Here is a 12,777-nt window from a genome sequence, read left to right as displayed (position 1 = left end):
CAAGTACTAATACTGCTCCTGCTAGCATTATATGGTAATAAAGATAGCAGCGGTAGAAATAACACAATGTCACTACACTAGTGCACTTTAAAAAATATGACTTAATTGCAAGTAAGAACTCTCCTACTAGTCCCAGTAACTCAGACACAGCTTATAACATTTAGAGTCCACACTAACATTAAAAGAATGTAACTAGTAATTTATTGAAACTGATGAACAGTCTTTTATTATTAATGGAAATACTTCTGTAAATAACATTTGTGTGACTAACTGCTACCTGGTGAAATCAGAAATTCATTTACTCCTCAGTGAGTCTGTAGTTCTGAGGGGGACACAGCCCACACCGGAGATAGAAAAATTGATTATCAGAGATCATTAAAATGAAAAAGGGTAGATTAGGATGAGATATTAGGAAAGAATTTTTTAAGTGGGGGTGTTGAGGCACTGGCACAGGTTTCTCAGAGCAGCTGTGGATCTCTCATCCCTGGAAGTGTTCAAGGCCGGATTGGATAGGGCTTTGAGCAACCTGGCCTAGTTGAAATGTCTCTGCCTGTGGCATGGGGGTTGAAACTAGATGATCTTTAAGGTCCCTTCCAACCCCAACCATTCTGTCATTCTATGCCTCTATGATTCTATGATTTATACTGACACTTCTCTATGACTACTTGTCATAGACATGTATATGTCTATGACATATTTGACAAATATGACCATATTATGTCCCTAAACTGGAAATATTATCATTTGTGCCTTTTGCGGGGTTGCTTTTAGCACAGCAAGATCGAGGTAAATGCATCTTAGAAGAAAAAAGAATTGCAGTGGAAAAGCCTCTGAGGAAAATTGATGAAAAAAATACAGAGAAACAAGTGCCAGATGTTCAAACAAAACCTGATGATGCCTCATTCCTTTGAGGAAATTGTTCAGGAACAGTTAATCCATATGAAAATATGGCACATAATACCAACAAGGTCAATAGGGATATGGAATCTGCCAAAGAAATGTTGTGGATGTGTTATTTCTATATTAATATTGTTTAATGACTTTGAGAAAAGGGGAATATAGTGACACTTGTTCCAACACAATTAATTTTGTAGCTGTATGCATATTTGAAATATATTCATTTACTTAATAAAGGCTGACTTACTGTACTAAAATCATGCTGACACAGGAAGTGTTTTGGAAGTTTGGATCCTCCTTGGATCCTGTTTATCAATCTCTGAGTTATGTCAGAACAAATACATAATGAGCATGTGGGACACTTCACCCTTGGATTATCTTGTTCATTGTAACTAAGTGGTTCACCAAATATGTTGGATTATGCACCTGACTAAGAATTCACCACGGCATTGATGAATTAGTATGTTGTCAAATATTCCTGCACAGATTGTGAATGTCAGATCTCTTAAAATCTTAAACACAACACCAGCAGCAAAGCTATGTCTACATCATCTTATGCCTCCAATCACAGGTTAAGTTCACCACAGCATACAGTGTACAAAATCTCTCTTTTCCCTAATAAATAACCTTTCTAATAGTTGCTCTCCTCAAAACACCTCTACTCAGCATCTGTAAGTCACCTACAAAAAGAGAAATGAATTTCAGTTCCAGTTTTCCTCTATACATTGCAGACTGTGTGCTATCTCCTAGAAGAGATTAATGGATTATAAATTTGTAAGACTGTGAAAGACTCTACACAAGAACTATACTCTCTTAAAATGAACAATAACAAAACAAAAAAGGAGTAACATTCTATGAAGACTATTTCCTTTGGATTTTATTTATATTAATGGTTATTCAAAATAAATGCTTGAGACATGCTCAAAGAAATATCTTTGCAAAAATTTGGAATTTAAATTCTTCCACACCTTCATTATTTCTGCAACAAAACCTAAAATTCACAAACGACATCTCATTTATTCTTCAAGAAAACTGAGGTGGAATTAACTAGCTATTTCTTGTACTTGTAAGGCAGGAAGAAAACCAAGTTTAACAACATTTAATAACCCCCCAAAACCATGAAAATAAAAAATTATCTTTCAGACATTTCTACTATATTGCAAAACACTTAGGAAAACGAGTCTTGTAGGTTTTTTTTTCTTTTCAGTCTCCTTTTGTTTTGACTTTTGCTTATAAACTACCGAAAGACAAGAGTAACTTTGTCTTTCAAGGCTAAGTAGTTCAAAATAAAGAGCTTTTTCAAACAGAGTGTTTTGAGTTTCTTCTATTTCTATCATTATTCTGTTTTTCTATCTTATTCATTAGCAAAATGGCTATGAATACATGTATTGCCACTCTTCACAACAGTTTTGCACTAAATTATTTATGGTCAAAAGCGTAATGCCAGAACCAGAACCAATAAAAATTTTACCACTAGGTGATATAGAATTGTCTATGAACTATTCCTACAACCTAATATTTCACAGATCAAACATATAAATTAATAGGATACATTATTTACGAAATTACTGCACTATAGATTGTGTACTTTTCAGTTTCATAAGATACCCACAATAAAGAGGAGAAGTATACCTTAACTTCAATTTAAAACAATACTTTTTCTGGTGGTGTATTTAAGGGAACCCATATTGTTACATAGAGAACATAATGAAAGTTGTTAGGCTTGCAAAAGAGAAATAAAAACAATATTTATAAAAAGATAAACATCTATCTGTTATAAAAGACATATAAAAGACATATGTATTATAAATGCTTTTTAGAGCTAATATTTTGACATATATTTACAACATATGCATGGGTCTATAAATGCAATTACAAGACTTAGAAGCTTAATCGGTTTAATTTTTAAAATTATGCAGCAATGTTTTCAAACTTAAATGCTTGAGTTTGAGTATCAGTTTCACCATGTACATGAAAGTTATCACTTGCAGTGTACCATCTGAACAAAATCCCCTGCCAATTAGTACATATTAAGGAAACACGGAAATACATATGATCCCTAAAATGTGTTCTGTAAGCAGATACACACGTAATTGTGCCTTACTTTGAATGGCCCCTTGTTCCAAGCCGCCTTGTGGTGAGGAGAGGGAATTTCTGGCGAATGGTCTAAAGAGAAAATAACTGCATTAATTTCTAACACCGGTGAACTTTCTTAGCAATCTGTTCATAGAAAAATAATAGTGTAAATATATGGTCTAAGGTAGTTCACGACTGAACATTTTTGATACTTATGGCACGAGATAAACGATTAGGCCATGTTTCACACTGTAGGCTTTCTTCCATTCTTGTCCACATCCTTGCTGTGTATCTCAGTCATCCCACCTGTTCTCTGTGTTTTCACTTTTACATTTTAAAATCTAGTCTTCTTCACCAGAATCCTATTATGTTCAAGTTCCTAAAGTACAACTGTATCTTTTGCTTCAGAGATCTAATCAAAATCAGGGGGGAAACTCTGCCCTCTAGTTATTCTGTTTTCAAAGACAAACAATTAGAAAAAAAATTATTTTTTTATTTGAAAGCGTGATATGAAAAATTAATTCAGTAATAGAGGTAGATCTAATAGATATCTGCATAATAGACAGATCACTGTCAAAACAATGTTTAAATGGAACCTACTCTCTTTCTCATTTATAGTGAAATTGTGTATGAAAATTAGATACCCACTTTTTTATGATGAGGAATAAAATAGGAAATGAACACTTTATGAACCAGATTTTAAACTCATTATTATTATTATTATTTTATCTAATTAATGCATTTTGCTATGTATAAACCATTACTAGATCAGTAGTGTTTACAAAAAAGATGATCCTTGAAGTATTTTTGGTTTCCTGTTTCACTGAATACTCAGGATTTAATTTGAGAGTTCACATCTCTCTTTCATCATATTACTTCAGGATTAATTGTAGGGAAGGGTAGAAAAGAGAATGAATCAACAATTTTTCATTTGGGAGCTCTTAGTGTTATTAATTTCTTTTCCCCTTCTATTATTGCTTGTATCACATCTCACTTTACACTGCCTTTAGTATAAGTGTCCTCCATGTCAGATTTGGTTTTGTGGAAAGAACCTATTAATGTCATGAACAAAAAGGAAAGAAACACTTAGAGAGAATGACATTTACAAAAAAAAAAAAAAAAACCAAAACCCACAAAAAACCACCAATAAATCAAAGGGAGTTTCAGCTTCATTCTCTTAAAGGTGATGTTAAGAAATGCCTTCATAGGAGACAGTATAGTTAGTTAGTCTGACTCCATGTACATTAGAAGTAGAAAACATGTGAATTTCAGAAGAATTTTTACACAAGTGTACTAAACTGTGATTCTTCCAAACAATATACCTAACAAATTATGAAGGCATTTACTTATTACCTTGCCAAAAGTTGCAGCACAGGCAGGTTCCAGTTTCTCTTTTCTGCAGAAGTCTAAATAGTGGGCATAAAGGATGCATCTTGGTAAACAAACTCCTTCACATACAATGTAGTTTTCTTCCAGCCTGTGTAGAGAAAGAAACTGCCAGAGTAAGAAGCAACATGGCATTTCTCCTGATTGCACTTTCCAGTTTTTGGTACTGCTCTCTTTTTTTGGTTGTTCTTCTTTTTTCAATTTTACTGAAGAATTCCATCAGAGCACACAGCTGAATTTCTCCTGAACATGACAAGCACTACAGAGAGACTCCACACATAGTTGCAGAATATGGAAAACCTGGAGCCAGATCCCTGTTCTTAATGAGACTTTTTCAATGTCTGGACTTTTTGTCTTTATTTAAATAACTAAATTATCATCACCTAAGAGCTAGCCTTAGTCTGAAAATAAAAGCCCTAACTAGACTATGGAAGACCTGGGTTTAAGCCAGTCCTTTGAAAGTTTTTAAGAGCAGGGACCTGGACTTGCATCTTCTGTCCAATTGTATCCACAACACCTAATGTTGAGCTAATGTCTCTTTTCTTCCTCCTTTTGCTTTTTAATTTCCACTCTGGACCTGGAAATGCTTCAAACCACAGTGAAAAAAACAAAGAACAGTGTGTTTTGAAGAAGGTGAATTTCTGTGTAGCATCCCAATCAGTTTACAGAACACAAGTGCTGAGTGATGGTCATTAAAGTAAAATTTTTAAAACTGAAGCAAAAACCAGCTGACTGCTTTCACTTGAAGAGAATCCTTGGTAGCAGCTGGGCATTTCTCTGTCCTGTTGTTTTTTTCTTTATCATTTTACATTGTTCACTACTGCTGGGATGATGTGCAGTAAATTTGTTTCTCAAATTGCACAAATTTGTAAGAAAATACTGTGTAGTAAGCACTGCCAATTGAATAATTTTGCACGGACTCACCAAACTTAAATCCTTAACTATTTACATTCAGAAGTCAGATGTAAACTAGAATAAGAAATTGAATAATTTGGATTACTCTGATTTTTCAGTTAGAAGGGAAAAAAAAAATCTGTTGACAGTCTGCACTTCATAATTAAGTTCCCGTTTAATTCAACAGCATCCCTCCCTAATTTCAAGTGTACTTTAATATAAACATTTGCCAATTAATGTCTGCAGAATCTGACCTCTTATTTGGATAACTTTTTTTCCCAGATAAAATGAGCTGAAGTTAGGGCCTCAATGGGTGGGAGAACCATAATGTAAAAGAAATACATTATAAGACAGTGAAAATCTAACTGTCACAGCCTTAAAGGATAATTAAAGCAGCCATTCACAAATGCAATTCTTAGATAATGCTTCATTTCTACATTTTGATGAAATGAAATGGCAATCATTTCATTGATAGCCACGTAGTGTGAGAGTCTGACTGAGACTTCTGGCAAGCAACAAACCTTTGACAATTTCAAAGCTCAGAAGTTTGGGGATGGGTGTCCTTATTTGTAGATGAGGCTCATCCAAAAGAAACCCTCAAAACAAAAACAGAAAACAAAAACCAACTAACGAAACACCCCAAAATGACAAATTCTTTCTAAAAGAACTGTGAGATGTCGCCCTCCTTGCCGGCTCAGCTGTTAGCGAAAAGTCCCTTTGAGTGTGACGAGAACGCCGGCTCGGTCCTGGAGCCCCAAGGCGGGCAGCGGGGGCTCTCTGGAGCCCTACCATTGCAGGGTGAGCTGCGTCTGCTTCTTCTTGTCCTTCATGATCTGCGTGATGCTCTTCTTCGAAGACGGGCTTTGGTCGGCGGCTGTCAGCGCGCCGTAGTGAGAATCCGCATCCTCTTCTTCTGAGGAGAGGGCTTCGCTGCCGAAGCGTGTTTCTTCTGCCGCGGGGGACAAGAAGAGAGACCCAAGGGCATCGTTACGGTCCCGCAACACGCCGCCCCCTCCCGCCCTTCCCGCCGCGGGCTGAGGGACGGGCCCGGCAGCCGCGTCCCCTCCGGAGCCCGGGCGGCCGCTGCCGCTGCCCATCCCGGCTGCGCGCCCCGGCCCCGCCGCGGGCTGAGCAGGGCCCGCTGCCGGCTCCCCGCCTTTACCTGCCTTGATGCCGGAGGACAGCGGCGGCTCGGGCAGCGCCTCCCGGGAGCAGGGCAGCAAGCCTCGCCCCAGCAGCCCCGCGTAGCGCTCCTCCTGCGCCTCGGCGGGCACCGCCTGCGCGGCCGGGAGGTGCAGGAAGGCGTCCCCCTGCTCGGGTCCCTTGGCCATGCTCCTCAGCGGCGCCGGCTCTGCCTGGGCGCGGCGCGGGCGGCGCCCATGGGCGGCGGGAGGGGACGGGAGCGGGCGGACGGGGCGGGCGCGCCGGCGGCCTGAGGGCTCGGGGCACCGGCCGAGGCGTGGGCCGGGGTCTGCACCGCGGCCGGAGACGGTGTCGGCTGAGAGCCTCCGTGCAGGAGAGGCGATGCGGCAGCGGGGACAGGTGTGCCCTAGGGAGCCGTCCAGGGAGGCTGCATGGCTCCCCTGCGGGCAGGGACGGCCCGCCCGCCGGGGGACTCCGCCTCGCACGGCGGCCCTCAGGCGGCTGTCGGGCTGCGGCGGGGAGGTGTCTCCGTCTCTGCCTCCGCTTCCCCTCCCGCCGCTGTGCGCCGTCGGGACAGAAGGGGACAGGGCACGGCTGAAGCCGAGGAGGTTCGGGGGAGCCGGCCAGGAGCGGATCTGCTGGGGATTTAATGATTAACTCCCGCCGGCGGTGTCTCCGGCTGGTGTCAGGGAGCAGCTCCTGGCCCGCCGCGGCAAGGGGCGGCCGCAGGGTTCCCTCGTCCCTTCAGGCAGAAGGCGGCCGCGGGGGCTCTCCTCGTTCTCACCAAGAGATTGGTGATGGGTGACTGACGGGCGCTCTCAGCTTCGCCGCTGCCTCTGACAGCCGCAGGGCCAGTCATGGGACCCTCCTGGACACTATCTGTCACTGTCCATATTTCCTTAATTCCCAGTGTAACTTTGTGGGTGATGGAACAAAACATCTTCATTTTGTACGTTCATCTGGCAGACGCGTCTTTGCTTTGCTCTGTTTCAGCATGCTGACTGTGAGATGGCAGGAGAGAATAGCAAAAAGCAGGCCTTTCTTTTTCCAGAGAACAAAATTGTCAGTAGGATGGAAATTCAGTCGGATCACTACAACATCTACTGTTTTAATAAATTCTCATTAAAGTAAAATGTTAGGTGTTCCAGATAACGACTGGGAAATTGTAGTATGACTTGTGGTTGCAAACAGTCCTGAAATGTTATGCTGGATGAATTGTGAAGCATTCTTCAAGCTATCAAATTGTGCTGGGCTGTCACAAACACAAAGCTCATGAACAGCTGTTTTCTTTCTACTCTCTTCCAGTCTTCTCTTGCACTTCAAGTCATTGATTGCGCCAGTGCTACAAAGCAGCAAAATATGACCACTTCCACTCCTGCACAGATGCATTGTCAGACCAGCTATCATCTATCAAATCCATATTTAACAAAATTCCAGGTGTGCCCATTTCTGAAAGGCCCAAAACCTCATAATAAGAATAAATGATGGACTTCAGACCTCAGGCAGACCTGTGAGAGGGTCTCAGAGCCAAAAATGGCATTTAGCCCAAACTTTCTGTTGTTCTGCTTACACCCCTTCCCTCCACTGTGTAAAATATATTTCTTTCCTTACTGGTTACTCCATTCAACATTTCTTCACTGTTTCCATGTTCCCTTCTTGCTTCATTCAGTGGTGCTATACACAGCTTTGACCACACGTGCCTGTGTCAGTTCTTACTGTAACTCACTGGGACAGTTCAGCATCTGGTTCCAATGGCTTTGTTTGAGGTTGTAGTAAAATCTTATTTGACCTTTTGACTTTTGGCTGGCCTGAGAACTTCACAATTTGGTCCGTATTTCCATGGTGTAATTAAACCTCTCAGCTGCTTATTGTTGTGTTGAATCTTTTGTGATCAAAATCCAGTGTGACATTGAACATGGATATTTTGGTATTATGGAGCTAAATGTAGCTATTTGTTCTTAAAGGGAAAGATTCTAATGGTGCCAGAATATCCTCAGTGACACTAATGAACTCTATCCATCATCATCAACATAGGGATTAACTGAGTAAGGGGTCCAGCCTAGGGACCAGATAGTTTCCACCCTGTAGCAGCCATTTGTAATCCTGCTGAAGCAAAGGAGAGATACCAAAAGTTATGGCACGTGGACAATCCTTCCCCACATTTAAGCTCCCTCTTGCTGGCGTCAAGAGTCCACTCAAATGTATGATTTCAGCTTTTGGGAGACAGAAGGGATGGGGCAGGTATTGAAAGGGGCTAGCTGAAACCACAAGGACATTACAGCATTGCTTGTGCCTAAAAATCTTTAGTATCATTCTTGGGTGTGTCTGTTGAGAATCAGGGTCCTAACCATATTGCTTATTACTGAATAAAATCTAATTATGAGGTAGAATTGTAAAAACATATATCCATGTATATTTGGCTTTTTTAGAATTTCCCCATTCAAAAATTGTGCACACACACAGACCTATACACATATATGCACAAAGATGAATGTCAAGGTGGGTGCATTCGTCCTCCTTGGAAACATTCAAAGTAAGGCTGGATGTGATGGGGCTCTGAGCAACCTGGTGTAGTTGATGTCCCTGCACTTTGCAGGAGGATTGAACTACATAAGCTTCAAAAACCCCTTCCAACCCAAACTAATCTATGATTCTATAATTTCCATATGAAGCATGCAACACCTCTTGCCTAACTTTGTCTCAGAGTTAGTTTTCTTAGTTGGATCTGTTGACTCAGTTTCCCTTTAGAATCAGTGGAGAAGAAAAGGTGTCTCCCAGAGGTAATTCATACCAGGCACATTACCCAGTGAAACAGAGGTAATTCTCATAAATCTGTTTCCCTTCTAGGCCTGTACTGAGAGCCTAGGAAGCTTTACTTGGCTTTAGGTGAATTTTATAATGATGTAATCCCACCAAAATTCAACAGTCTATTGTATAGCCTGAAGTAAATGATCATGTGGTCTGTAGGACAACTATTTGTTTCTATAACTTAGATATGAAGTATCTTTTATATCAACATTCAGTTATTGCACCATTTCATCTTTCTGCAGTGTTCCTTTTCTTTGTTCAACACAGCACATTAGAACAAAACATTTTTCAACTTTATTCATATCAGCATGACTTGCCATTAACAACAATCTGCCTGAGGGGTTCTCTGTTTTGAACTGCAAAATGTTTGGAAGATAAATGCAGCAATAGAAATACAATTTGTTATTGATCTGTTCCTGTGTAATCTTGCATGATGTTTACTTAAGTGTTGGAAACTGTTTCACCTTGCATCCTCCCTAGACAAATGAACTACAAAGAAGCCCTGATACAGTTGATGCCAGGACTATTTGGTAGACTCTAACACCTATTTCTTTCCAAATATGCTGATAGTACAATAAAAGTAAAATATGGTACATATCAGTATTCTACAGGATATAATAAGTTAATTTATCATTACTGTCAGTGTTTGTCATTCTCTCTGCTTTGACATAGCATCAATCTATTTAGCTGTTTCTGAAACTCCATTTCTGGTTTTCTATAACTCATTGCAAGGAAGAGGTTTAATCACCACCAGTTCAAACAAGATAGCTTTTCCATTTATTTTGGTCCTTTCCACATCTTGGTGTTTACTTCTTGAGAGTATTTTGATCTTGAAAATTTAAAAAAAAAATAAAATAAAAAAATAAAAAAAATATAATCAGTGCACTAAGAGCTCCTGCATTGAACATTGTCACTGGCAACACCTTTAAAAAACATATATCCAAGGGTAGATTTTTTATCACAAAAATTTCTTTAGATAAGCATCTCTATTAATTAAAGGGTCAAAGCATTGAAACATCCTCCAAAATCTTTGCTTTATTGTTTCCAAGAATTTTTGAATCATTCCTTTTGATAAATTAACTGTAATGATGGCTTGAGAACATCACTCACTGATAAGGGAAAATTATTTGTCTTTGCAGTTTTTTCCTGAGCCCTTCTCAAGGTTCTTATATGTCAGCAATTTTTCTGAATTCTAATTTCTCTAAAGAATTTGTTACTTTCTGGTGTCTTGAGTCACCAGTTTTGTGCATGTAACCATGTGAAACCTTAGAGAAAGCAAAGGGAAAGAAAGAGGAAGGCCCTCAACTTTTAGCACTTTTCCATTGGATCTCTCTTCTGCTAGAGGAGGATACTTTTATCACCCACTGCTGCTGCTTTGTGCTGCAGCTTCTCTGTTGCTTGTACAAGAAGAAGGTGGAGAAAGATATGAAAGGGAAGGGAGGACACCAGGCAAGGGAAGTGGCATCCTTCAGTGTGGGGCTGGGGCCTTCTGCTCTCAGTGGGGAAGGGAAGGAGGATCTTGCATTGCCCAGCTAGTCCAAGTCAGCAATTATAGCTGGGGAGTACAACCTACATTGGTGCCTTTTGACCTCAGCAAGCTCTGTGAACTGCCAGTCCTGATGCTGTAAAATCACACAAATATGGCTGAACTATATCTGTGCAGCCAACTGGGTGAAAAGCTAATATTTAAAACTATGGAGCTGCAATCAGCACAAACTACCCAGGGGGAGAACCATTCAAATCCATCAGGTACGTGTGTGTGTGTGTGTGTGTGTGTGTGTGTGTGTGTGTGTGTGTGTGTGTGTGTGTTATTATATCACACTGAACTTTCTGAGTTTTCATAATGCTAAAAATCTTTTCCCAACTGGGTATGGAAAAGATCCACAAACCTTGCCCTGCCAATAACTTTACCAGCAGGGCCACATCTGTGAAAGCATGGGTTTATCTTACAAGTTAATTCAGCATAGAAGTTTATGGTTTCCTTTTTAAGGAACGATTGCTGGCATCCAGTAGATGGTGATATTTAATAATGTATTTCCTGCTCTGTCTCCAGCTGCTAAAGCCAGACCTGTCTCTCTGTCTCTTTATGTTTGGGTATTTTACTTACTACCTGTTCCTATGATCTCTAAATGAAAACCCATTCTGTTTTGTATAGAAGTGGGCCCTTCTATTTTTCTTCCCAAAGAACAAACTTGAAAATAAATAAACCATATATTACACTAACCCCTTCACAGTTCACGTCTCTATCCTCTACAAACCCAGGGAGACTGTAGGTAGTCAAGGTAAACTGTATAGTTCTGACCTTATGTAGGTGCATGTAAGCAAAAAATCTCAGTGCTTACCTCTCCACGTCTCTTCAGTAAATATTAAACAGTTGTCTCAGGTTATTTATCTTGATTTTGAAATACCATTTTTCCGTATGTATTCTTTTTTCCCATGCCAAATTGGGAGAAAATGTTTGTATTCATATAAGTACATGCTTCTACAAGCTTACAGAGTGAACAGCCACTTCACCATTCATGTATTTGCACTGTGCTTTGGTGGGCACATTCAGGGGAAAAAAAATATTAAGGAGGCCAGCAGAGTTTTTCATTCAGCAGCTATTCAAACATCTTGTGTTCCTTTATGAATGATCCAAGAGTAGAGCTGAGCTTAGAGGATATGTTCACCCTTAAATAAGTGATTTTGAGAGTTTCTTCAGATACTCCTAACAACTCCATTAGCAGCACTTCTTGTATAACTAACCTATCTGCAAACAACTTCTAAATAGGTGTTAACAGAAGCAAACCACTAAAGTCAAGGGACTATTCTCTCTATGCAAAGCTGAGTCCCCAAGGTTCTACCACCAGCTGGGTGCAGCTCGCTGAACTGCTACATTCACATTCAGCTCACCACTTCTCAAAACAGGTTTCTTCCCCTCTGTGTCCATCCTGTTCCTAGCAGCACACTCCCTCTGCTAGCATCCAGCACTTGTAGACATTCTGTGTCAGTTTAATTTACTAAAGTAAGAGAAAACAAGGCCAAGAGGAAGTAATGAAGGGCTTTCTGATATTTCAAATAATTAAATCAGCCCAGACGTGTGATCATAGCCAGAATGTAGGTGGATGGTACCACTGGGACTGAGGGAAAGGGAAGGAGGATGGTGAGGATAGAGGAAAGAGAGGATATATAAGAATGGAAGAGAAAGATTTCCTCACTTTTTGCAGCAACAAAATCTGCTGAAATACAAGTGGAATGACAGACATGGTCATGGATGATGGGAAAAATGTGCTTTTTAGATTAACGCACCTTTCCTTTCCTTTCCTTTCCTTTCCTTTCCTTTCCTTTCCTTTCCTTTCCTTTCCTTTCCTTTCCTTTCCTTTCCTTTCCTTTCCTTTCCTTTCCTTTCCTTTCCTTTCCTTTCCTTTCCTTTCCTTTCCTTTCCTTTCCTTTCCTTTCCTTTCCTTTCCTTTCCTTTCCTTTCCTTTCCTTTCCTTTCCATTTTTTTAAGGAATATTACCAATGCTCTTACATCTAGGCATGAACAGAAGCATGCTGCACTAGCAATCTGCTAAGTGCTCTGTATCTGAATCT

General features: G+C 40.3%; 1 protein-coding gene across 1 annotated transcript in view; it reads right to left on the bottom strand.

The window, feature by feature from the left end:
- Positions 1-6,584, bottom strand: part of RFX6 (regulatory factor X6) — a 32,086-nt gene extending 25,502 nt beyond the window's left edge. Inside the window, exons 1-4 of the mRNA XM_058836028.1 lie at positions 6,416-6,584; positions 6,043-6,199; positions 4,327-4,450; positions 3,002-3,063 (exon numbers count right to left, since the gene is read on the bottom strand). Coding sequence (XP_058692011.1) covers positions 3,002-3,063; positions 4,327-4,450; positions 6,043-6,199; positions 6,416-6,584 — 512 coding nt within the window. The remainder of the gene's footprint in view (positions 1-3,001; positions 3,064-4,326; positions 4,451-6,042; positions 6,200-6,415) is intronic.
- Positions 6,585-12,777: the final 6,193 nt, after the last annotated feature.

The sequence above is a fragment of the Poecile atricapillus genome, chromosome 3 (genome assembly GCF_030490865.1).
Source record: "Poecile atricapillus isolate bPoeAtr1 chromosome 3, bPoeAtr1.hap1, whole genome shotgun sequence".
In the NCBI taxonomy this organism is placed as follows: Eukaryota; Metazoa; Chordata; class Aves; order Passeriformes; family Paridae; genus Poecile; species Poecile atricapillus.
Note: the sequence above shows the minus strand (reverse complement) of the source record. Positions and strands in the feature narration are given on the sequence as shown.